The 27,140-nt window shown below is 43.7% G+C and overlaps 1 protein-coding gene across 2 annotated transcripts in view; it reads left to right on the plus strand.

Annotated features, from left to right (window-relative positions):
- The window catches only part of Snx29 (sorting nexin 29), a 412,124-nt gene that overhangs the window by 76,738 nt on the left and 308,246 nt on the right, over nucleotides 1-27,140 (plus strand). For both annotated transcript variants that reach the window (XM_041676439.1, XM_041676440.1), the window contains exon 11: nucleotides 618-700. In XM_041676439.1, the coding sequence (XP_041532373.1) occupies nucleotides 618-700 (83 nt within the window). The remainder of the gene's footprint in view (nucleotides 1-617; nucleotides 701-27,140) is intronic.

The following is a 27,140-nucleotide window of genomic DNA, read 5'->3' on the forward strand; positions in this document are numbered from 1 at the left end:
TTGGTAATGGTGTCCATCAGCCCTGGTATTACAGGATATTTAGGTTATATTTAGGGAAAGGTGTCATAGCTGTCAAGTATTCAGGCTACTGCCTTGCAGCTTGTAAGTGTAGAAAGCTTATCCCTTCCATGTTAAGAACAGCAGCAGCAACAACAACAAAAAACAAATCAAAACAAAAATACCAGCCAGCCAACCAACTAAAAGCCCAGACAGAAAGCTAAGGGGCCCAGTGTCACTGTTGTTTACAGAGGGGACATAGCCACCGAGGTCTCCTAACATCACCATCATCTGTTACTCTTATTACCCCCTTCATGATTTTAATTAGGTGTATTGAAGTTATCCATCTGTATGCTCAACTTAGCCTCAAGGTCAGGGGTCCTGACTGTCCCATACTTGGCTTGTTGTCTTGTTACTCAGAACAGACAGGATTCTAAAAATGACATGCTGGGGTTTCCGGTAAACTCCAGGCTCACCTGCAGTAAGGAGGAGTGGCTGACTCGGGGCAGCTGCTTTCTGTCTTTCCAGTAGATTCCCAGGGACGTTCACCTGTGAGTGTTGCAAGCACTGAACTTGTGTATTTGGCCGAGTATAACATCCTTCTGTTTGCTTTCTCTCAGTGTGGAAGCCAATTCTCCAGGCCGAGGAAGCCCTCTGAATAGCTTGTTACCATCTGCCTCAATGCCCGAGTCCATGACAGTTCGTAAGTACTTTGTGAGTCTGGCGTGTATGCCAGCAGTGTCTCTGTGCTTATGCCTATACCCCTGTGGGCTTGGCTAGCGGGTGTGAAGGTGGTGAGTGTGTGCCTGCTGTGTACTGTCGGATCCTGTGGCCAGCTTGAGGTGCATGGGGGTGTGTCTGCTAATGGATGGAAGGTACCTCCTCTGCCTTGTGGTTTCCAAACTGTCTCCTGTATGTAGCCAGCTGCAACTCTTCTAGCTGAGTTTCCCTGTGACTCTGATGAACTAGTCGAATGACCAGATGGTGCAAACCATGTCCAGCTCTACCTTCCTGAAGAAGCCTTAGAGACTCAGTGAAGAAGGGTGGGCATGAATGGTTTTATATTGCACACACACAAGTCAACAATTGTTCAACAAGGCAGACTCTCTATGACTAGGTCAGCAGGTTGAGGGTGGGGCTGGGGCCCCTGGCTAGGTTGGCAGAGGGGGTTAGTGTGGGGCTCTGTGGTCCTCAGAGGCCAAGGTTGTTTCTTGTCCTATAGACAACCTAGTTGTTTTCTTTGTTTAACCAGCTCTACCTGTCTTATTCCTACCAATGGGGCAAGACAGTCACCCAGAGAAGTTACAGGCCCTTGTAACTGCATCTCAGGGTGCCATTTTTGCTTGGGAATAGTTACCCGAGGGGACATAGAAGCATAAATATGCTGTGTCACCTGGATCTTCACCTCTGGGCCATTCTGTTTGCATGTGAGCACTTTTGTCATTGGGGTGCTTCATGTGTTTTCTAACACTTGCTATTCCTGGAATGAGGCCCAGCATCCCAACTGCAGGTTGTGCCCTTGGTCCCTGTGAGCCAAAGGCTCTGCCCTGCTGTGAGTCCTGTCCTGAGGTTTCCCACAGTCTCGGATCCTATGCCATGGTTCCCCTGGCATCACAGGAACAAATGCTAATGAGAGCTCGGCACCTGTGCAGGGTGAGCAGTTGCGGTGAGGACCACCTGTCTCGTCATGGTGGGCAGGTATGGTTTTCCATGGCCCTTCTCAGTCTCCCCTACTCTCAGTGGTGTGGGGAATGGAGCCAATGAATATGTCATTGGGTTTCTCTGTCAGCAGTTTTTGGGGCCTGAGCCTCCCCATGCCATTTCTGTCCCTGATGGAGTCACCAGCTTGGTGTGTGCCTTTTCCATGAGGACACTGATCTGTGCCATGGCAGGGACTCAGCCTGTCTTGTTTTCATTCCCACTGGTTTTTATATATTAATCCTAGTTGTTGCTCATTGTCTTTGGCTTGAGGCAATCACTGGGAATTCCCAGCTAGACCTTCTGAAGGAAGACATTAGTAGACCCACAACTGGCCCTGGGTATCTGGTGGAGACAGCTGTGGGCGGTGGTAGGGTAGGCTTTTGATTCCTGGGGTGGCTGTTTATGTAGAAGGGCTCTCTTTTCTGCTCTGCTCTAACAAGGTAAGGATCAGTGTTTTCAGAAATGTTGGGAACTGCTGTGTCCTTGACCCCAACCTGGGTGGATCTCTGCTGCTCAGGTACAGGCCACTTCAGCCAGAATAGGAAGGCAAACTCATGCAGAGACTCCCTGCTGGACCAGAGGCGACACTGGCCACCAGAACTCCTGATAGGCAGCCCACCCTCAGACCTCCTCTACTTTGTCTCTGTGTCCCCCACCCCTCACAATATCTGTAGTCCCCTTTCCCCTTTTATCACTGGGTCCTGGTCCCCAACTTGGGCAGAAACTTTCTGCTGGACTAGAGGTGATACTGACTTCCAGAACTCCAGGCCTCAAGAACCAGAAGATCAAAGAGAAAACAGAAACCAAGGAGCAAAACACCCATCTAACAAAGACATACTAGAAATCAAGACTTAGCCTTCATCACTCCAAACCCAGATGCCTAGATGCCAGTGTAAGAACACAGTCAACAAAAGCCAGGGCACTATGGCACCCTGACCCCAACTATCCTACTACAACAAGCCCTGAATATTCCAACACAGCTGAAACACAAGAAAATGACCTTAAAATCAACTTTTTGAAGATGATAGTGGTCCTTAAAGAGGAATTGAATAAATCCCTTAAAGAAATCCAGGAGAATACAAACCAAAATTCGGAGAAAAGGAAAAAATATTACTCAAAGCCAAGAAGTCAAAAAACAAACAAACAAACAAACAAACAACCAGCATTTAAGGAAACAAATAAAACTGTTCAAGACCTGAACATGGAAATAGATATAATAAGAAAACACAAATGGAAGGAATCCTGGAAATGGAAATCTAGGTAAGCAAGCAGGAGCCACAGATGCAAGTATCACCAGCAGAATGAAGAGATGGAAGAGGGATTCAGAGGCCTTGAAGACATTGATTACAGAAATAGCTACATCAGTCAAGGAAAAAATTTTTTAAAACAGAATGTTAAATCTAAAAAAAAAAATCCCTGAAACAAAACATCCAGGAAATCTGGGACACTATGAAAAGACCAAATCTAAGAATAATAGGAAAGAGGAAAGACTCAAAGGCTCATAAAATATTTCCAACAAAATCACAGAAGAAAATTTTTCTAAAGAAGTAGATGCCTATACAGGCACTAGAATCTTACAGAATACTAAATAGATTGGGCCAGAAAATAAAGTCCCCTTGTCACATACTAATTGAAACACTCAACATACAGAACAAAGAAAGAATATTAAAATGTGCAAGGGAAAAAGAATACGTAGCTTATAAATGTAGACCTCTTAGAATTAGACTCTAAAAGCCAGAAAGGCCTGGGCAGATGTCCTGCAGACCACAGGTAGAGCCTAGATTATTATGTCCAGCAAAACTTTGAATCACCATAGATAGGAAAACAAGATATCCCATGATAAAGTCAAATTTAAACAATATCTACAGCTGGGCGGTGGTGGCGCATGCCCTTAATCCCAGCACTCGGGAGGCAGAGGCAGGTGGATCTCTGTGAGTTCGAGACCAGCCTGATCTATAAGAGCTTGTTCCAGGACAGGCTTTAAAACCACAGAGAAACCGTGTCTCAAAAAACAAAACAAAACAAACAAACAAACAAACAAACAAAAACAATATCTACAAATCCAGCTCTCTAGAAGGTAGAAGGACAGCTCCGACCCAAGGAGGACTACTACAGCTGCAAAAATACAGGCAGTAAATAAAAACCCTAAGAAGGGAAACACACACACACACACACACATATACACACACACAACCACCACTACCCACCAACAAAATAACAGGTATTAACAGTCATTGGTCATTGATATCTCTTATTATCAGTGGACTCAATTCCCCAATAAAAAGACAGACTAATGAAATGGATATGAAAAGAGGAACCATCTTTCTGCTGAATATAAGAAACATACCTTAATGTTAAAGACAGACATTGCCTCAAAGTAAAGGGTTGGAAAAATATCGCCCCCCCCCCCCCAAAGGACCTAACAAGCAAGCTGTTTTAGCTATCCTAATATCTAACAAAATGGACTTCAAATCAAAATTTTCAAAAGAGACCCGAAATGAATACTCATCAATAGAAAAATCCACCAAGATAACTGTCTTTGTTAGGGTTTCTATTGCTGTGAAGGTACACCATGACCACAGCAGCCGCTTAAATAAAATATTTAATTGGGGTGGCTCGCTTACAGTTTCAGAGGTTCAGTCCATTGTCATCATGGCAGGGAGTTTGGAGCATTCAGGCAGACATGGTACTGGCTCCATTCAATCAGAAGGCAATAAGAAGCAGTCTTAGTGTCACACCAAGGAAAGTTTGAGCAAAAGAGATCTCAAAGCCCTTCCTCACATTGACATACCTCCAACAAGGTCAAACCTACTCTAGCAAAGCCCTGTCTCCTGGTAGTGCCACTCCCTTTGGGGCCACTTTCTTTCAAATCACCACAACAACATTTCAGTCCCTAACATCCATGCTACAAATGCTAGGGCACCAACATTTGTAAAAGAAACATAGCTTAAATCACATATCAACCCTCACATATTCATAGTGGGAGACTTCAATACCCCACTCTCACCAATAGACAGGTCATCCAGGCAGAAACTAAACAAAGAAGTGATGGAACTAACAGACAGTATGACTCAAATGGGTCTAATAGCTATTTATAGAACATTCACCCAGACACGAAAGCTCATACCTTCTCAGCACCTTCGGTCTCCAAAACTGACCACGTAGTTGGTTGAAAAGCAAGTTTCATTAGGTACAAGATAATTGAAATAACCCCTACATCTTATTAGACCACCACCAATTAAAGCTAGATTTTAAAAACAACAGGAACTCCAGAAAGTCTACAAACTTATGGAAAGCAGATAACTCTTTACTGAATTGCCACTGGGGTCAGGCAGAAAAAAAAGAAAATAATTAAAGATTTCATAGAATTCATTGAAAATGAACTCACAACATACCCAAACGTATGAAGCACAGTGAAAGCTGTGCTAAGAGGAACGCTCACAGCATGAAGTGAATACTAAAAAATTTTAGATCTTATACGAGCAACTTAACAGCACATCTGAAAGATCTAGAACAAAAAGAAGCAAACACACCCAAGAGGAGGAGAGGACAGGAAATAATCGAACTGAGAGCTGAAATCAATGGAATAGAAACAAAGAGGACAATACAGAGTCAATGAAGCAAAGTTGGTTCTTTGAGGAAATCAAAAGATAAACAAACCCTTATCCAAACTAACTAAAAGACAGATCAACAATATCCAAATTAACAAAATTGGAAACAAAAAGGGGATATGACAACAGACATTGAGGAAATCCAAAGAACATTAGCTCATACTTTAAAAACCTGTAATCCACAAAATTGGAAAATCTAAAAGAAATAGACCATTTTCTTGATAAGTACCCCTTATCAAAATTAAATTAGATAAACAACTTAAATAAACATATAACCCCTAAGGAAATAGAAGTAGTCATTAAAATATCCCAACCAAATAAAGTCTAGGGCCAGACAATTTTTAGCATAGAATCTACCAGACTTTAAAAGAAGAGCTAATGCCAGTACTCCTCAAAGTATTCTACAAAATAGAAACAGAAGGAACATTACCAAATTCATTTAATAAGGCCACAGTCACCCTGATACCCAAATCACACAAAGATTCAACAAAGAAAGAGAATTACAGAACACTGATACAAAAATACTCAATAAAACACTCACAGACTGAATCCCAGAACATATAAAAAATATCATCTGCCATAATCACCTAGGCTTTATCCCAGAGATGTAGGGTTGGTTCAACATATGAAAATCTGTCAATATAATCCTCCATATAAACTGAAAGAAAAAAAAAACCCACACAATCATCTTATTAGATGTTGAAAAAGCCTTTGACAAAATCCAATACCCCTTCATGATAAAAGTCTTAGAAAGATCAAGGATACAAGGCACATACTTAAATATAATATAAATATAGTTTCAATATAAAAGGCAGTTTACAGCAAACCTACAGCCAACATCAAATTAGAGAGAAACTCAAAGCGATTCCACTAAAATCAGAAACAAGACAAGGCTGTCTACTTTATATCTATAAAGTACTTGGAGTTTTAGCTAGAGCAGTAGGACAACTGAAGGAGATCAAGAAGATACAAACTGGAAAAGAAGAAGTCAAGTATCGCTATTTACAGATTTGATAGTATACATAAGCAACCTCAACAACTCTACCAAGGAACTTCTACAGCTGATAAACGTCTTCAATGAAGTAGCTGGATACAAGAGTAAGCAATAATAATAATAATAATAACAACAACAATAATAATTATAATACCCCTTCTAATATACAAACAACAAACTGTCTGAGAAAGAAATGGAACACCTTTCATAGCAGCCATATAATATAAAGTGCCTTGATATAACTCTAACCAAGCAAGTAAAAGACCTGTATGACAAGAACTTCAAATCTTTGAAGAAGGAAACTGAAGAAGATATCAGAGAATGGAAAGATTTCCCATGCTTGAGCTGGAGAGATGGCTCAGAGGGTAAGAGCACTGGTTGCTCTTCCAGAGGTCCCGAGTTCAATTCCCAGCAACCACATGGTGGCTCACAACCATCTGTAATGAGACCGGTGCCTTCCTTGCCAGCAGTACATTGTATGCTTAATAAATAAATAAATCTTTTAAAAAAAGATTTCCCATGCTCATGTATCAGTAGGATTAACATAGTCAAAATGGACATCTTAAAAATAATTTTCAGAGTCAATGCAATCCCTATAAAAATCCTAATACAATTCTTGTATTTTTTTTTTTTTTGTTTTTGAGACAGGGTTTCTCTGTAGCTTTGGTGCCTGTCCTGGAACTAGCTCTTGTAGACCAGGCTGGCCTCGAACTCACAGAGATCCGCCTGCCTCTGCCTCCCGAGTGCTGGGATTAAAGGCGTGCGCCACCACTGCCCGGTTCCTAATACAATTCTTTACAGACCTTGAAAGAACAATACTCAATTTCATATGGAAAAACAAAAAGCCTAGGATAGCTAAAACAATCCTTTACAATAAAAGAACTTTTGAAGGTATCACCATTCCTAATTTCAAGCTGTACTACAGAGCTATAGTAATAAAAACAGATCGATCAATGGAATCAATTTAAGAACCCAGACATGAATCCATACACCAGTGGATACTTGACAAAGAAGCCAGAAATATACAATGGAAAAAAGTCAGGGTGAGAGCTGGTGATGTGTACCTCCAGTACACCACATCCCCATCTACTGTGCCCTTAGCTCTCTCCCATGTGCCTATGGTTTTCTGTGGCTCTCCTGTAGCTGTTACCACCATCACCTGACAATCTGTGGACTAATCTAGATGGTGATTGGTTTGTTTTGGACAACAGGTCTGAGGGGAAGGGTACTGTGCAGATTTCTGGAGACCCCCTCCATACCCTCTTTTTCTAATCAAAGGTATCCATCGTGTGTGTGTGTGTGTGATTTATATGCACATGTATGTGCACCGAGCAAGAGGAGGATGTCAGATGCCCCGCTCTCTCACTTCCCAGCTTACTCTTTTGAGAGAGGGTCTCAAACTGAACCTGGGGTAGGCTGTGGTCAGTAAGCCCCTACAATCTTGTCTCTTTGGTTTTCTTTTTGAGTCTTGCTATAGAGCCATCTTCTTGCCTCAGTGCTAGGATTACACTATGGCATCTTAACCTTTCCTCTTTTCACATAAAAACATGGAAGCTTAAGGGTTAACTAACTTGGCAAGGCCTTCCAGCTGGCATGGTTGCTACGTAAGTGGACACCTAGTCTGCACCAGGCATGGTTGCTAAGTAGCTGGGTGGGGAACTGGTGATGGACCCGTGTAGATTGAAGTTTCTGTCCCACCAGGTCCCACAGCTATTCAATCCCAAATAAACACACAGAGGCATATATTAATTATGAACTGTTTGGCCTATTAGCTCAGGCTTATTATTAACTAGCTCTTACAACTTAAATTGGTCCATAATTTTTATCTATGTTTAGCCATGTGGCTTGGTACCTTTGCTTAGTAAGACATTCTCAGCTTTCTCTGAGTGGTGACTAACTCTCTGCCTTTTCTCTTCCCAGAATTCTTCTAGTCTGGTTGCCCCACCTATACTTCCTGCCTGGCTACTGGCCAATGTTTTATTAAACTAATACAAGTGACAAATCTTTACAGTGTACAAGAGTATTGTCCCACAGCAGACCTGATCTTCTAACTCCAATCCTGTAGGCCCAACAGTTACAGATTCCTTAAGGAAATGAAATTCATTGTCCTCAGCTGTGGGACATATAATAACATGTGGCCACCCAGGGTTGAGAGCCTCAAACTTAGTGGGCTTACTTTTTTTTTTTGCTTTTTGAGATAAGGTCTTGCTGTGTCGCTCTAATTGTATTTCTGTGGAGCCTGGAATTCCCTAGGTAATCAGGCTAACCTCAAACTTGTCATCATCTTTGGGCCTCAACTGGAGAGATGGATTTATAGGCATGTACCACCATGTCTGACTTTACTGTTCTATATCCAAGTGTGTGTATGTGTGTGCCTGTGCACCTCAGTGTGTGTATGTGTGTGCCTGTGCACCTCAGTGTGTGTATGTGTGTGCCTGTGCACCTCAGTGTATGTGTGTGCCTGTGCACCTCAGTGTGTGTATGTGTGTACCTGTGCACCTCAGTGTGTGTATGTGTGTGCCTGTGCACCTCAGTGTGTGTATGTGTGTGCCTGTGCACCTCAGTGTGTGTATGTGTGTGCCTGTGCACCTCAGTGTGTGTATGTGTGTGCCTGTGCACCTCAGTGTGTGTATGTGTATGCCTGTGCACCTCAGTGTGTGTATGTGTATGCCTGTGTGCCTGAGTGTTTGTATTTTGGGGATGACTTGCTGTGTACTCCAAATTAGTATGACATTCAGTGTGTAGCAAGTGTCACTATGGTGAATCCTCCTGCCTCAGCTTTCTGACTTTGTCTTGGATGGGTTGGGAATCAGCATTCCACTTTATAGGAGAGTTGGTCCACTCCATTGTCAAACCAGGCAGCACTTGGGATTGGAGTCTTGTCAGCTCTCCAGAAGCTGTAGGGAGGTTCCTGCTGTTAGTTCTTTAGAGGTAGGCCACTGCTCAGGAAGGCTGAGGAACAGACTGGGGACTGGGAGAGGGGATCTGTATGAGCACCCACCGTCCTGTTGCCTGATGTTTAAAGCTCATGTGAGGTGTGCCTGGGGTGAGGGGGTTCTAAGGTTGCTTCTGGGTGATGTCTAGGACTCTGCCTTCCTTTTTGCCTTCCTTCCTGTAGCCCAGGAAGATGCTCCTGCCTCATTCTCCCAAGTACTAGAATTTCCTGCACGTGCCTTGTAGGAGCCCATCTTGTGAATCCATTCTAAGTATTTAAACCTCAGTTCCAACTAGTCCCAGGGCTGAGCCTGGTTCTGGAACTGTCTGATCTCACATGTCTGCCTGGTTCTCTTTGGCCTCTGCTTCTTTAGATTTCCAGTCTTTCCAGAAGTTCTCTGGGGCAGTTGCAGATGCCCAGATAAAGAAACTATTTCTGGAAGCTCATAAGCTTCTGGAATGTTCTACCCTCAGAGAAAAGCATCCAGGTCTGTTAGAATGACACTATCATCCTGAAATGTTTGTGTTGCCCTGAAGTCCATATGTTGAAATGCCGATTCCTGGTGTTGTGGTATTGGAAGTGCAAGCATTAGGGAGGGTATGAGGTTGTGAGGGAAAAGTCCTATGAAAGAGACCTCCAAGAGCTTGCCAGCCCTTCTGACCAATGAGGACAGTGAGAAGATGTTGAACAAGACTCTCTAGGTACCAGTCCTGGAACCTTGATCTGGGATGCCTCGCTCCAGAGCTGCCTGCGGTGTCTGAACCACCCTCCAGTAGGCTGACTGTCCCTGGTCTACCACCCTTGTCATATGGTACTGCTTTGCTTTTCTCGTAGTTGTTGACTGAAGTGTCCACTCCTGACCAGGACATCCTTTCCCTCTCTGGTCCTCCAGTGAGCCCAGCTCCTGGGGACAGGCAGTGGCAACTCACTGCTGCCCTGGGCACCCCAGATGCCGCTCAGCACAGAAGGAAGAAGGCAAGGGCAGGAGGGCAGGAGGGAAGGGGGGGCCTTTAGTTCTGTGAAGAGTTTGTGAGTTCCCAGCCTCTGCTGGCTGTGGTGGAAGGAACCGTGGCTTGGGGACCTGGCTTTGTTCCCAGCTTTGATAGTGGCTTCCCCTCAACCTACCCACTTGTTGGTTACACCAGCTGTGGTTTTCCCACGCTTGTCACGATCCTTGTATTCTCATTGGCAGCAAGATAGAGCCAACGCTGCGGAGTCTGTTTGTCTGTGGTGATTTGCTTATGCCAAAGGAAGCTGTCTTTGTTTCCACGCTACTTCTCCTTGCCCAGTGGTGGCAGTTGTTGATATAAATGACTTTTATCAGGTGGTGTGGATGAGCGCATTGCCCTTGGTCCGTACAGCCTCAGTGCTGAGGCTAGAGTTCAGTGCTTGGTGCATGCAAGGCAAGCACCCTACAGCTGAGCTGCCATCCCAGTCCAGTCCATAGCTCTCCAGACCTGGGCTAGCATAGGTGAATGTGGTCACTAGGCTGGAAAGTAGCAAAATGATGGTGGTCTTGGTTGTGCTTGCGGCTTCCGTTTTTCCTCTTCTTTTTTGAGACAGGGTTTCTTTGTGTAGCTTTGGAGCCTGTTCTGGAACTCACCCTGTAGACTAGGCTGGTTGATCTCAGACTCACAGAGATTCTCCTGCCTCTGCTTCTGGGATTAAAGGCATGTGCCACCACTGTCCAGCTCTATTTATTTATTGTCATGGGGGCTTTGAAAAGCTACTTTTCTTGGTAAAAGACAAGTACAGTCATATGTTTAGTGGCTAGCAGTGCAAACCTCAGTATGGCCAAGATAGCATCAGGGTTACTGGAATGTGAGCTATGATTCTGTTCAGGTTTTATTCGTCCTTTACTTTTACAGGGTTGAGAATGTCAGTGAGTTGAGAGACAGCCACTATATGCATGTGTGCACATTTGTATGCGCACTGGACAGTGCGCACATGAGCAATGTGTACACACAGAAGATACTACCGGATATGCTCAGCATTTGGTAAACCAGCTCAAATGTTGGAACCTCTCTAGGAGGCATGGTGAGGTTGTGCCATCTGCCTGTTAGAAAAGCCACCCAGAGTGGGTGTTTTTCTACTACTTAGGAGATACTTCTACCTCCTGTTTAGCAGCTAAGTTTCTGTACTATTGAATTAATTTTTTTTTGTTGGAATATGTGATGTGAGCTGTTAGTTGTAAGGAAGCAGCCTTTCTCCCTGTTGACTGTAGAACGGCATTGCAGACTCCTCGCCACCAGGGGGCACTCTGGCACCCTTTCACTAGCCGCGGGCCAAGTTCTGTGTTAAGGTGTGTAAAATAGGGCTTACTCCTCTGGTAGGATTGTGAGGGTTAAATGCATCCATGCAAGAAAAATACTCAAAAGAGTGTAAATTACATTTTGAAAGGACAGTGTTGGAAAAAGCATCTCAGATTTGCAGCATGTTAAATGTTCAGTAAAGGTAAAGATTGGTGCTACCTTTCTCAAAGAATTCATTACTGGATAGCTATTCCAAATACAGTGTCCAGGCCTCCAAATGGGCAACCGTTCAAATGGGCTGACACAATTTCCTGTTTTACTGGAACCATCCCTACCATGCAGGCCTCTGAAACTCCCTTCCTGGGTGTGAACCTGTAATCTTCTCCCCATTTGAATGGATGTGGTTCTCAGCTGGGATGATTGCAACTCCCAAGGGGTATGTGGCCACGCCTGGAGACACCTGGGTTTCCTTGCCTGGCCTGAGGGTTCTCTTGGCAAGGCACGGCTGTGGCTATGGCAGCAGGCTCTCTGCGTGCCTGCTGTCCTTGTGTTGGGGGCAGGGATGCGTCTGAGTGTGTTGAGAGAGACTCAGGAGGTGAGATGGCCTACTTGGAAGGACAGGCCCTAGGAGGTGTGCACCACTCGTGTGGGTGTTTGGTGTCTCTTCGGCTCTGTGCCCTTGGCCGTGAACCATGAAGATGTCCTGGCAGCTGCAACTGTGGAAGGATGAACACCTGTAGAGTGGTCCAGACAGGTGCTGTGTGTGTGGGGGGGAGGGCTGCACACACACGGGGCGTGAGGCTTACAGTGCTGTTTCTTTTTCATTAGGATGTAAGATCAGTGAGACTCCACCTGGTGGACAGTCATTGCTGTTTGCATCATCCCCTTGGTTCCCTTCATATTCATTTTATATTTATTTTTAACAGCTGACTTTCTATACTCCTGGGTTAGTTTCTTTGAGAGCTGTAGTGAGCCACTCAAGCCTTTTTCCCTGTTGTTGGTGACAGAGCCTTTCTTTAACCACCAGGGGCCACTGTAGCCCTTCCTCTCTCCTTGCTATTTGTTCCCCCCTTCCTCATGGGGGTTTGCGTCTCAGTTGTGGATGTGCAGGGCTGGTCCTTATTTCAGCAGTTGGGGGGCGGGTAGAGGTGATGGGGCAGGGGTGATGGGGCAGAGGGGCAGGGGTGATGGGGACAGGGATGATGGGGGCAGGGGCGATGGGGGCAGGGATGATGGGGCAAGGGTGATGGGGGAGGGGTGATGGGGGAGGGGCGACGGAGTAGAGGTGATGGGGGCAGGAGCGATGAGGCAAGGGCGATGGGGGCAGGGGCGATGGGGCAGGGGCAATGGGGCAGGGGGCGATGGGCAGGGGTGATGGGGCAGAGGTGATGGGGGAGGGGTGATGAACCCGTAATCTTCTCTACCCATTTAAAGAAATGTGTTTCTCAGCTCGGGTGATGGGGCAGAGACCTTTTCCAGGTGTGTCCATTGCTTTTGAAGGGGAGGAGGGGAGTCTGGGGTACTTTAGAAGGGATATACTACTAACTAGAAACTGTTTCTCTTTTGCTATTTTGCTTGGCCAAGGATATCTACGTGGCTTTTGAGTCTTGGTCATTGCCTTCCTTTTCTTTCCTGGGGCACAGAGTGTTTGGCTTAGAGAGAAGGAAGACAAGCAACAGATTGCTGCCTGTTCCTTTATTACTTTAGATGTTGAGCCATGGCAGAGAGGGCAGGAGAAACAGTTTGTTCCTCATTGGCCTTGCTAATCAGTCTGTTCTCCCCTTGATATCATGGAAAGGGATTTTCAATCTCAGTGAGGCAGACAGGCTTGTTACCTGGCAACACTGTTCCAAACATTGGACCTTTTGAGAAATGGAACTAAGGTGCACTATGGGACTGACTCGGAAGGTCAGTCAGTCAGGGCCCAGCAGCCAGCCCAGGGCTTGACTGAGGGTTCAGTGATGAGATTGTAGGATCAGTGGCTGTTATGTTGATTATAGTGCAAACCCTGGGTGCCTTAATCACATGGACTGTGTCTGGGTAATACAGCATAGATAACTCGTGCTGGAAACCTGCTTTTCTTCTGAATCTTGTTTCCTAGATTATAGACAGGCCTTTCTTAATTCTCATCCACTCCCAAATGTTTGCTAAATGTCTCTTACAGAGTGAGCATTGTTCTAGGTACTAGATTGCTACCACGTACAAACTCTGTGCCTCAGTTTCCCCATCACTTAGATATTCAGGACGAGACTCTGATAGTTGCTGTGAGGACTAAGTGAGGTGGTCTGTGACCGTGAGCTCAGAGGCTGTGCACTCTGCCTGGGGGCATCATCAGCTCCTGCCACAGAGAGTGCAAAGATTGGAAGTGAGACATGGTGGAATGTGAGCCACAAGGGGCAATTGGACAGGGAATCCTATGGGAGTGGCACAATGGCTTTGTCACCAGTGAGCACTAACTACCTTCTTGTGACTTTCAGTCGTCTGTCCCCCTCAGGAGTGAGTCCCTGAGCAGAAACTCCTAAGAGGAGTCCAAGGTTGTGCACTGTCACTTCCTGCCCAGTACCTGAAAGCATAAATGCCACTGACCTGGGGCTGCATCTGATGTTTCCTTACTGATGCTGGGAGTCAGGGGAAGGAAGTTTGCAGAGAGGGGAACCCTGGCTGAGAAGGGTAGGGTACAGAAGCAGTGTGAGGGTGAGTTTCTGAGCTGCAGCTCTGCCCTGTACCATGGGCACTGAGGGTGTCCATATCCTGTCACCATTAAGAAACATTGAGGACTGCAGAAAGGAAGGTTCCCATGGGCAGCCACTGGTGTAGCAACACAGCCCATGGCCGTAGAGCTCAGAGTCTTACCTGATACTTTGTCCAGGCTTCTTCAGGGGAATTCTTCCTTTTCTTCACCCCTTATTGAATGGGCACAGTATAGGGACAGTCAGTGGTGTTCTGGTGGAGGAGGTAGGCATCTGGGTTGGAATTGTTGCTGTCCCCCTCATCTGAATCCTGCTGGCCAGTTGTGCCTCTGTTCCTGTTTCTACTTTCTAGAACTTTTAGCATTTGGTTTATCCTGCTTCTCCTCTTAATGTCTGACCCCCAAAATAATTGTAACATTTGCTTTGGTGGCTCCAATTGTAGTCATTTTCTAGGTGCCCTTGGTGATAATGGAAACAAAGTAGACTCTCTCTGTGTCTTCTTGTTTCCACTTGTTCTTTCTTGGTGATGTTTTTATAATTATTAATGTATTCATCTATTCCTGGAGCCCAAGTGTGTGATTATAACCCTTCCATAATTATTTGATAGAAAGGTGAACTATACTTACAGTACGGATCTATATCATTCCAGGTTCCTGTCTACATATCTAGTTCCACATGTGGCAGGGAAAAGAACCAGGGCCCGTGTCCTTGAGGTCATGGCTTTCACTGGGTTCCAGCCATCTGCGAGCAGTGGATTTTGTTTGAAGAGCATCCTGTGACATTTCTGGTCCTCAGCACAGGAAATGGCTCTCCAGGACAACCCTGCTCAGGGTTTCCCTGGCTAGACTGTTCAGGCCCACGTGGTTTAAAGGTGTCTTGCTTTTCTCTTTGTCATTCAAGTGGTCTGGCACTGTGGCTTCAGTCATAACCTCTGGTACTCGGCTGTGGGCAGGTCCACCATTCTCACATACTGTACTAAAATATTCTCCGCTGTGGAAGAGTTGATGCCATGAGCGCTCTAGTCTTGTATATGGTGTGTGTGCATCCTATTCTGAACACTTCTCCTTCAGGACAAATGCAAAGCATGATGGAGACCTGCGCTGCACTGTTGCCTCCATGTCTGCCAGTCTGTGCCAGCCTGCCTGATGCTGCAGACGTGTGGAGCTGTCTCTGAGAACAGCTCTGTGTGCATGTTACTAAGGCTGTGTGTTTCATCTGCATATGCGTATGTGTTCACATGCATGTTGGGCTAGAGGGCAGTCTCAGCTCTTGTTCCTCAGGCACCATCTACCTTGTTTTTAAAAAAATTCTTTCTTTTTATTCTTTTTGTGATTATAATTATGTCATCTTCTCCTTGCCTTTCCTCCTTTTAAACCTTCCCATATTCTTCTTGTTTTCTTTCAAATTCATGGCCTCTTTTTTTCATAATTGTTGTTACATGCATACACACACACACATACACAATAGATAAATATGCTTTTAGGACCAACCATTTGGATTTGAATAACCAGTTGGTTGAGGCCTTCTCTCATCCACATTAGCATGTTCACCTTGTTTTCTGAGCCAGGGTCTCTGATAGGCTAGACTGGCCATGCAGTGGGCCCCAGGAGTCCAAGTGTCTCTGCCTCCCCAGTGCTGGGATTACAAGTAACACTATAGCTCTTTTGCTTTTTGGGTTCTGGGTGCTGGCTCATGTCCTTGTGCTGCTGACTGTACCCTCTCCCTAGCCCCTTACTAAGGCTTCTTCCTGCTCTTCCCCAGGTTCTTTACACAGGAAAGAGAAGGGGATTTGCTCTGGGAGTTTGCAGGTAGTCAGCTTCCATCTTCAGAACGTGATGCAGCATGTTCACAATGAGGGTGGGCCACCATGAACCTGAGCAGGAAGAAGCCATGACAAATACACAGAAGCCAGTTTTTATAGTGCATTCTGGGAAAAGCCAACAGCAACCCGTCCATCAATCCTTACTGAAGCTTAAACATTTAGAATAAACTAGACTCTTGTTTAGTCTTGCAGTGGTGATGCACAGAGGAAGATGACTTTCTTCAGGTGCTGAGTTGATGATGGAAAACTAAGGAGACGGAAATGGTAGTGTCCGTGGTTCTGAGGACTATTCCCAGAAGCCCCTAAGCTCATCAGTGCGGCCCGTCACCATGATGAGCCATATTACTCGAAATGGAATGATTACCCCGGAGGAGAGAGTTTTGCAAATATCTCATGGTGTTGGTGTTTAGTCAGTGATTAAATGGAGAAGGTGGGAGCCAACCTTATTGCACAGAGAGCTCAGCCGTGGGTGTCCTGTCAGCCCTGCGTGGGAGTTGATGAAAACTGATTGCTTTCCCCCTACCATCCGTCTTCACCAGCCTCGGCTCCTCTGGAGGGACAGAGCAGATGCCTCCATCTGAGCAGCTGAAGGAGGAACAAGGCTCAGAAGCAAGACTGTATGATGCCTGTTGCCTTCACTGGGGACCTGAGGTTCTTGGTTGATGTAAATTTGTTTTGCTTATTCCTGGCCAATACTGTTGCTCAGGCTGTCTTGTCAAAAGCACCAAGTAGCACTGGCAAAGTTAGTTGAAACTTTTATTTGGGACATAGTCCCCTAGCATTTGGGTACTCTGAGTCTTTGCTCTCTCACTTTTTAGGTGTTGTATCACCTGGTCTCATCCCTAGCCCAGGTGGATTTCTTGATCCTTCACCCCTTAGGCTTTTTAGTGATACCTCCCCTATCTGTTCATGTCTGTACCTGAAACTCAACTCAATGTTTGGTCTTTCCTCACATGCCTCCAGGCTCTCGGATGACAAAGGTCAGAGGTCAGGGATCATGTCTTATTTCTCATGCTTGAGTTCATAGATGCTCCTTGAATTATGATAGCTACACCGTGATGGCATACACATTTAGTAAGCCTAACTGCTGCCCAGCATTAAGAGAAACTATTGTATGTTGTAATGCTACCCCAGGAAAGCGTCAAAATTCAAACTCGGACCTACACTTTCTATTGGACACGTGTTTGCCTTTGCACCATTATAAATCAGGGCCCATCATCAGCACCTTGTCCAGTACCGGGCACCTCGACAGTGTTAGACAATTGTTGATGAGGTGAGCAGATGAGAATCAAGGCGCTGTGTAGAGGGTGAGTAGCCTGGATGATAAGTTGCTGCCAGGCCTCTGCTGGTGTCCTGACTGCCTGGCATAGGCCTCTGCTGGCATAGGCCTCTGCTGGTGTTTGAGCTTCAGTCCTTAGCACGTCTCTGCAGAGAGTTGGTCTTTGTTCTATCAGGAGTTCTGATGAGGAGTAAAGAAATCAATTCAAATGATTGGATTAGAATTTGACCAAGAACAGCCAACAGCCCCAGAAGGAGACTGAGAAATATTTTAGGCAATATCCTAGAAATATTAGGAAATTCTTAGAAAAACAAAGGAACTGGGGAAGGTCAGTGTGGTGCCATAGAGTCTTCTTGTTTTTGTTTTTGAGACAGGGTTTCTCCATGTAGCTCTGGCACTATAGACCAGACTGACCTTGGACTTAGAGATCCATCCGCCTCTGCCTCCTGAGTGCTGGGACTAAAGGCATGCACCACCACTGCCCAGCTGGTTTCTTGTTGACATGTCAACTGCTGTTTGCAGTACTTGCAGCAGAGGTGGCAGGAGGGTCCTTCCAAGTTCAAGCTCTTCTTGAACAGTCCTTAAGACAGAGAAAGCCTTGCTGGTGGCAGGGGGATTGACTGCTTTTATCTCAGACTGGCACTTTTTGGGAAGAGTGGAAGAGAAGAAAGATTGAGAACGTTGGTCTTTATGTCGTGGCCCCTCCTCATGGGAACTGGTCCAGTCACTGTAGAAGGTGCCATCACTAGGAAGGCAGATGAGCAATGCTTACCAAGCTGGTAAGCAGTGTTCCCCCATGGCGTCTGTTCAGTTCCTGCCTCCAGGTTTCTCCTCCTGCTATGGTTAATCTGATAGAGGAGGTTCCTGCTGTTCCAAACTCTGTATCCATTTTCAGCAAAAAAACCAAGAGAGATGGGGGAGTGTTGGCACTGTCTTGTTAGCAGGAAAATGAAAGTCCTCCTCTGGTCTGCTGTGCAGATTTCCCTTGGGGTCTCACAGCCTTCTTACTCAAGGGAAACTGGGAAAGCAAGCGTTAACCTTTTATCTTGTAGGGTGGCAGGCAGCAAAGGAGAATGGGAAGTCCATGTGTTGCAGGGTCACGTGACAGTTTCCCCTGGAATAACCTGTACCAGCAGCTGAGGGTTGGGATGAGGCCAGGCAGCTTTAGACAGGAAAGCCTGGTAAGAGGCCTTCCCGAGACCCTGGGAAACGGGGAGAGTATCTTGTTTGTGTGCAGCCTGGGAAACTGCTGCTGAAAAGCCACTGAATGGGTGGTCATTTGTTACAACGTGGAAGGGCCGAGGCGACAGTAAGAAAGGAGAGCTATTAAGTTAACGAACACTAAAAGTCATTAGTTGTTCAACTTCTAATTACACTCTTGCACCGTGTCTGACTCTGAAAAACCGACGATTCTTAGCTCAGAAGGAAAGCTATGTGCACAGCACAGAGAGGGGACAGGTGCCTGGATGTGGAACAATCTCCTGCTGCACGAGGGGAGTCCTGGCTGTTCCACCCACGGTGCTGGAGGCCATCAGAGTGTTGAGTGAAGTACATTTGGCTCTGGGCAGCCAGATGACAAGCTCTGAGTATTGAAGGCTCCCGTGGGGGTCCACTGTTTTCTGGCAGCTGTGCTCTGTGTGTTTGGATTTTGCTTTGTTAGCTTGCCTCACCACTGAGATACACACCTGATAGAACAATTTAAGGGAGATCCCCATGGGACGGAAGAAGAAGTGCGATGGTGGGGAGGCCCTGTCCATGGCAGTGGGAACTTCTGGCATGGCTTGTTCACAGTGACCAGGCATCAGAGAGCTGAGGTGGGAGCCAGACAGCTCTAGCTGTAGGGCCACCCACAGTGATTCACCTCTGCCAGCAAGACATGGTCACAAAAGTTTCACCTCCCCAAGCAGCGCCACTCCCTGGGTTCCAAGTGTTCAGACACAGCTGCCTGTGGGGGACCTTTTATCTCCAAACTACAGCAGTGGGCCTGCTTTGCCTCTACTTTGAGTCTGACCAGCCGCCTCCTCATCCTTTTCGTACTGCCCAGGATTGAGGAAGTGGACAAGTGGTGACATTAGTTAGCACCCTACATTGCGCAGAGCATCCCATTCTCCTTTCCGATCAGGTCATCTCCACAAATTTGAAGGCACACAATAGGCTTCTCACGCTCCTCCCATCAAGTTACCTTCATAACTTTGAAGGTACATAGTAGGCCCCTCATTTTCCTTTCCTGAAGGCGTAAGTCACAAACAATGCCACACCAATTCGGGGTTATGATTATTAGGGTGGTATGTATTTAAAGGGGAAAAAACTTACAGATCACTGTCCCAGGCAACAGCCCTCTACGCAACCAGGAAAGGAGTCTAGTCGCCGGCGGAGCAGGAAGTGAAGAGAGAGAGGAGAGGGAAGTGGCCGCTTTTTTAAAGGGAGAGAAACCACGCCCCAATGGGCTGGTACCTCAGCGGTGATAGGCTGGAGGAGTGGGAGGACCTCCCGCAACACCTCCCCCTTTTGTTTAAATAAGAGAGTTCTAAACCTACTATGAAATTATATACAATAAGTACAAATATCCTATTCTAACTAGCTTAGGTCTTATATAATAAATAACTTGGCCAAGTCATGAGAGAAAGTAACTACATTTATATAGTCTTCAACCCCATCAAAGATCTGAGAAGGGAAATAATGTTACCTGGGTAATTAGGAAGTTTAGTAAAACAACTTCCAAAACATGCAACAAATCACAGAGACAACTGGCTACCTGGGCAATCACCCAAAATCACGTTAGCAGCGTTGAAGCAACCAACTTTGGCTAAGGCCTAACATAACTGACATACCATTTTCAAAGGCAAGCAACTTTTCAAAACTATCTTACCCTGTCTTGGCAGGATATGACAGTCCTGTTTTATCCATTGATGCACGCTCTGTATCTTTGTCAGTCGTTGAGGTATGGGCATTTCTTTGCCCCAAGGCCAGTTCTGCCAAATAGAAAGGCTCCAGGTGGAGTGTCTTTGGTGCTCAACATTCTCTCGGGAATAGAGTGGTGTTGCCAGGAGCAATTGTGTCTCACTACCACAAAACTCTGAGTTAGATTAAAGGCCATTTTCTACAGCTCTTTGAAGAAGTTGAAGATTATCTATCTATACTGAGTATAATCTCTATATATCTAAAGAACCTGATTAGTCTATTATAAATGACAAACTTAGATGACTTTAGTCTATATAATTCTCAATATCTATCTAACTTAAAGACTAAGACAATAAACGACTGTGAAACAAATGAGGACAATGACCTCCAAATATAAACAATGTACAAATATACATTGCAGTAGGTAAATATATATCAATACACAATCATTATATAAGTATCTTAATCAGAGGTAGAAATGTACACTGCAATATGGTAAATATATACAATATATATATATATATATCAATACAATATATGTCAATACATAAAAAATGTTTTAAACAGAGGTAGAAACATGCATGCGTACAATAGTCAATATAATTTAACTTTGTATCAATATACAAGAATCTATACCAATGTATTTGTCTAAAAACAGTAACTCACAATTACAAATCTATTATCCCATCATCCCTCTTTTTTTTTTTTCAAAATGATCCCTGAGCGTATAAAATTCCTCCCCCAACCCTCAATCGTATACTAATTATAATCAACCCCTAAATGATGTCCCTAAACCCAAGGGCAAACTTTACTCAGAGAGGGGACGTCGTCCTCTAGAATTACTTCCAGCTGTCATGGGGGCGACGTTCTTTCTGGGGGATCCTGTGAAAGTGAAATTATGGTTAAATTTCAAGATCAATGTCTTTTAAAATTGCCAATAGTCTCTGAGTATTTTGTGCAGGTCTGGCCAAAATGTTGTATAAGATGTGCACCATTTCAGCTAACCAAGTTGGAACTGTCTTGTGCAGCTGGTACCAAAAGCAGGTCTTGTAGTAGCGCTATCAGTATCATGACGTCATATCAACCAGGTGGAGTTGTTGTTATGGGGCCCCATCTTCTTCCTGGAAACTTCAAATGTCACTTCAGGAAAAACTCATTGTTCATTATGAAAAACTTAAACATTAATCATATAGACATATATAGACATATATATATATATTCAATGAAAGACATGATAGATATATTCAATGAAAAGTATGATAGATATGAAGAAAAGCAAAGATGTTTTCTAAACTCATATTTCTTTCTGTCCCACATCATGGCTCTTGACATGAGACAGAAACTCCAGAAACTCTGGGTTTTTCTCTTACTAACAAGCTTGGAATTGGAGAGGGACTGAGCCAGAGTCCAACTTCAAAACCAGCTTTATAAATTTAGAAATATGGTTTAATATTACTTACACAACCCATTCAGTTGTCTTGATATTTCCTATTGGAAATATCAAGGTATTTTTCCATCTGTCAGTATCCAAACATCCAGGGTCCCTTGAATTTCTCAAAGATGAGTGTTTTCCTGTGGAGATAAGAACAGAACCCTGCCCCCATTCTATATGTTTTTCTTACCACCTGTATGAATATCCATCGTTGTGGATGAGTTGTCATTTCTCCTTTCCAAGAGGTTTCTCCTCTTCAAATCGAAACTTTATTAATTTTGATGGTATCCACAATTTTTCTTCTCCTGTGGAAACAAGAGCAAAACCCCTTCCCCAACGTAGCACATCTCCTGGCTTCCACTGAGAGGTCAGCACATCTTTGAAATAAATCGGTTGATTTAGTTCAGCAGACTTTTCCATTATTCAATGTCTTCCTGCTGCTGTTGTTCCTTTCTCATTAGCGTTAAGAAAATTCAAGGTTAATAAAGCATTATGTAATCTATTTCTGGGGGTATTTTCAGTCTCTTTCTGTTTGTTCAGCATATCCTTTATAGTACGATTTGATCTTTCTATAACTGCCTGACCTGTAGGATTATTTGGTATACCTGTAATGTGTTTTATATTATAATAATCAAAAAAGCGTTTCATTTTCTTAGATACATATGCTGGACCATTATCTGTCTTTATTTGCGCAGGTATACCCATGATGGCCATAACTTCCAATAAATGTGTGATTACTGAATCAGCCTTTTCTGAGCTCAGGGCAGTAGCCCATTGAAAACCTGAATACGTGTCTATGGTGTGGTGTACATATTTTAATTTACCAAATTCCATAAAGTGGAACACATCCATCTGCCAGATTTCATTTCTCTTAGTACCCTTTGGGTTACTCCCTGCAGGCAACGGTGTTTGATTATAGAAAGAACAAGTAGGACATCTCTTTATAATGTCCTTGGCTTGTTGCCAAGTAATGGAAAATTCTTTCTTTAGGCCTTTACTATTGACATGATGCTTTTTATGAAATTCCGAGGCCTGCAACACACTTCCAATCAATAATTGATCAATCTCAGCATTGCCTTGGGCTAGAGGACCAGGCAGACCTGTATGGGACTGGATGTGTGTTATGTACATCGGACAAAGCCTGTTCCTGATTATGTCTTGTACCTGGATAAACAATGAAGTCAACTCTGTGTCATCTGGTATAAATTCAGCGGTTTCAATATGCAAGATAACTCTTTCTGCATATTGTGAATCTGTAACTATATTAAGAGGTTCTTTAAAATCCCTTAGCACCATAAGAATGGCATATAATTCTGCCTTCTGGACAGAATTATAAGGGCTTTGTTCCACCTTACTCAATTCATCTGACTTGTATCCTGCTTTCCCTGATTTATTTGCATCAGTATAGAACGTACGGGCTCCAGTTATTGGAGCATCACGTACAATTCTAGGAAGAATCCAAGAAGTTCTTTTTATGAGATTAAGTCTGTCACTTTTGGGATAGTTGCTATTAATTTCTCCCAAAAAGTTAGCACAAGCTCTTTGCCACGGTTCATTGTCTTCCCATAACTTTTTTATTTCTTCAGTAGTAAAAGGCACTATAATTTCTGCTGGGTCTATACCTGCTAGTTGACGAAGTCTCAGCTTACCTTTTATAATTAATTTAGAGACTTTTTCCACATAAGTTTTTAATTTTTTACTTGGTTTATTAGGTATAAATATCCACTCTAAAATAATATCTTCCCTCTGCATTAGAATCCCTGTAGGAGAAATTCTGGAAGGCAATATGACTAGGATGCAGCTAAGATTTGGGTTCACCCTATCCACATGTGCCTCCTGTAATTTTTCCTCAATCATTGTCAGTTCCTTTTCTGCTTCAGCTGTCAGTTCTCTTGGACTATTCAAATCTTTATCACCATCTAAGGTTTTGTTTAAATGAACTATTAGATCAGGTGTTATCCCAACAGCTGGTCGTAGACTGGAAATGTCTCCTAACAATCTTTGGAAGTCATTAAGAGTCTTTAACCGGTCTCTCCTAATTTGTGCCTTTTGCGTTTTAATTTTCTCTAACCCTATTCTGTAACCTAGGTAATTAATAGAATTTCCTCTTTGAATCTTTTCAGGGGCAATTTGTAATCCCCACCTAGGCAAGACTTTCTTTACTTCTTCAAACATCCTTTCTAAAGTATCTTTATTTGAATCAGATAACAAGATGTCATCCATGTAATGATAAATGATGGACTTGGGGAATTGTTTACGAATTATTTCCAATGGCTTACTTACAAAATATTGGCACAGTGTATTACTATTGAGCATACCCTGTGGGAGGACAGTCCATTGATATCTCCTATTAGGCTGAGAATTATTATAAGTAGGCACTGTGAAGGCAAATTTTTCTCTATCCTTTTCTTGTAACGGTATAGTGAAAAAACAATCTTTCAAATCAATAGCTATAAGAGGCCATCCTTTTGGTAACAGAGAAGGCAAAGGAATTCCAGATTGTAGTGGGCCCATAGGTTGAATTACTTTGTTGACAGCTCTTAGATCTGTCACCATTCTCCATTTACCAGATTTCTTTTTTACAACAAACACAGGAGAATTCCAAGGGCTGGTTGATTCTTCAATATGGTGAGCATCTAGTTGCTCTTACACCAGCTGTTCCAATGCCTGTAGTTTATCTTCAGCTAGAGGCCATTGTTTGGTCCATATTGGCTTCTCAGTTAGCCATTTTAAAGGTAGGGCTGTTGGTACCTCTAAAGGTTTGGTATTTGCTGTATGTTCTTGTACAGCCTGAATGGCTGGTGACCTTTTTCCATAATACCTCATCATATCCTTCCCAGAATTATGAGTTCCTGGAAATACAGGAATGTTAATCTGGGTATCCCATTGCTGTAGCAGGTCACGGCCCCATAAATTTATGGCAATATTGGCTATGTATGGCCTTAGTCTTCCTATTTGCCCTTCGGGCCCTATGCATTCAACCCATCTTGTGCTTTGTTTTACATGAGATAGGGTTCCAATTCCCAGGAACTGAACATCTACCTCTTGAAGAGGCCAATTCGGATGCCAAGATTCTGGGGTAATGATACTTACATCCGCACCTGTGTCTAATAAGCCTTCAATAAAAGTGCCGTTTATACAGACTCTTAGCTTTGGTCTTTGATCATTAATAGAAGTCTGCCAAAATATACGTTTACTCTGTCCTATTGGGTTTTTTGACTCATCCTCCACACGTAATTCTTCATTTAGACCAGTATTACTTTTTACAGCAGAAATTGGAGCTTTTAATTTTCTTGGTGAGGCACGTTCTCCACTGTGACTGGGAATGACTGGGCCACTGTTGGCTTGGGGGCCTGCGAGAGGCCCCCCAAGGAGTTTCCCGATGATATCGGATTGCCCCGTCTGTCTGTTGTTGACCTACATTCATTGGACCAATGCCTGCCTTTACCGCATCTCCTACATATACCTGAAGGCCGAGGTCTCCTATTTTTGCCATTCCCAGAAGAGATATTATTCCTAGAAATTCTTTGCCTGCAATCCCTTTGCAAATGTCCTAATTTACCACAATTAAAACACCTGGCAGTTTGATGTCTCCTCATTGCTTTGGAAATCGCTTCTCCAACCCAAGATTCATCATTATAGCTAAACGTCTCAACATTCATCGTATGCTGAATCCATTCATCCATAGGTGCTGATCTAGACTTAAGGGCCCAATTATCTTTTTGCATTCTACGTTTGCATTCTCAAAAGCTAGAGATTCAAGAAGTATTCGTCTAGCTTCTGGGTCTGTTACCCCTATGTCCAGAGCCTTAATTAATCTTTGCAAAAAGTCAATAAAGGGTTCTCTCTGTCCCTGCCTAATTCTGGTATATGATTCAACCCTTTTTGCTGGATCTTGTATCCTATTCCAAGCATTTAAATCTGCTTCGTGACATAGACACAGTACTTCATCGTCATAAAGAGCTTGGACCTGTGGATCAGCATATTCTCCTGCACCAAGAATTTGATCTTGGGAAACCTCAATACCGTTTGCTCGTCCTTGCTGTTCCATATGTTTGGATTCTTCTCTGAAATAAATTCTAAACATCAAGGAAGGTCCATTATCTAAAACTGCAGACACTAACTGATGGAAATCATGGGGAGTAGCTCTAGCATTAGAAGCCAAAGTCCTTATCATTTCCTTTACATATGCATTGTGCAAGCCAAAATTAACAACAGCTTGCTTAATTTCTTTCAGATCATTCATTGCTATTGGCGTCCATCTAGCTTCTCTGACTCCCTTTGAGCCTTTAGAAGTTGATGCTTTTTCAGAATTAAGTATAGGGTATGTCGCTAGAACCCTGGGTAAGCCAGTTCTAATAGCTGGTGGAGGCATTGCATCCTGTCCTTGTGCCTCCTTACTCTGTTCACCAGCTGCAATAATTTCCCCAATCTTTTCAAATCTTTTTATCATTGTCTCTCTTAAATCCTGAATCTCCTGACCTGTATATATTTCCAGTGATTTCACTGAGGTATCAATTTTTTGGTCCCCATTCTGCACCTGTGATTCCAAAGCTTTAATTTTTTCCTTCAAAGATAACATGTCCTCCTTAAACTTTTCTTGTATATCATGTAGATTCCCATCTTGGAGGTACAGTCTGTCTGTTACCTTATCAAAACTTTGTGATAAAGTCTGAAGGTCAAATTCAACAGCCTGAACCCTTTCAGGTAACTTTCTAATACCCTTGGATATGGAATCAATTTTGTCTGTCATAGTATCCACTTGTTCAGATAACCTCTGATTTTCAATAATTTTAATCCTGTCAATTAGTTGTTCATTATTAGTTCGTAAAGATTCTATCATTCTTAGGAGTGCCATATTCTTCTGTTCATTATTAGTTTGTAAAGATTCTATTGTTTTTAGGAGTGCCATATTCTTCTGTTCATTATTAGTACGTAAAGATTCAATCGTTCTTAGGAGTGCCATATTCTTCCTTAATGATAGAATATGGAAAAGAAAACTGAGGCCTAGTAACAAGCAAATTAAGGTATCCCCATAATCATATAAACCTTGTATGATGTAATTCATTGTATTAGTAAATATAAGTTTACTAATCCATTGTATTAGTGAAAACAAAGCAGTAAAATTTGCGTTAGAAACGAAAACTGCCATATTACCTATTATCCAGCAGGTGGCGCTGTTGCAGAGTCGCGGTGAAAACATAGTCCTGTTTCAGTGCCTTAGTAGATGTTAAAAACTGGAAAATGCAAGTTTCTCAACAAAGTAAATGTAATTAAATCAGTTCCTGAGACGGAACCAGAAACCCAGAATCCAGGGGTAGAGAAGAGCAATCTGGAAGCCGCTTATGCCTCCACGTGACAGAGTCATCCTGAGGAGTTGCAGCTTTCAGCAACCACGTGCTCTGGTTCGTGCCACTTAAGAGCTGTACTTGCAAGGGAGATTTAAAAATGACTCAGAAAAGAGCAAACCACGTGGCAGAGACTACGCGGGCCTGTGGAGTTTAAATCCACGTGGGGAGTCCAAGG

This window comes from Microtus oregoni, unplaced genomic scaffold, assembly GCF_018167655.1.
Source record: "Microtus oregoni isolate MIOR12 unplaced genomic scaffold, Mior012 000027F_ref0000203, whole genome shotgun sequence".
Taxonomy (NCBI): domain Eukaryota; kingdom Metazoa; phylum Chordata; class Mammalia; order Rodentia; family Cricetidae; genus Microtus; species Microtus oregoni.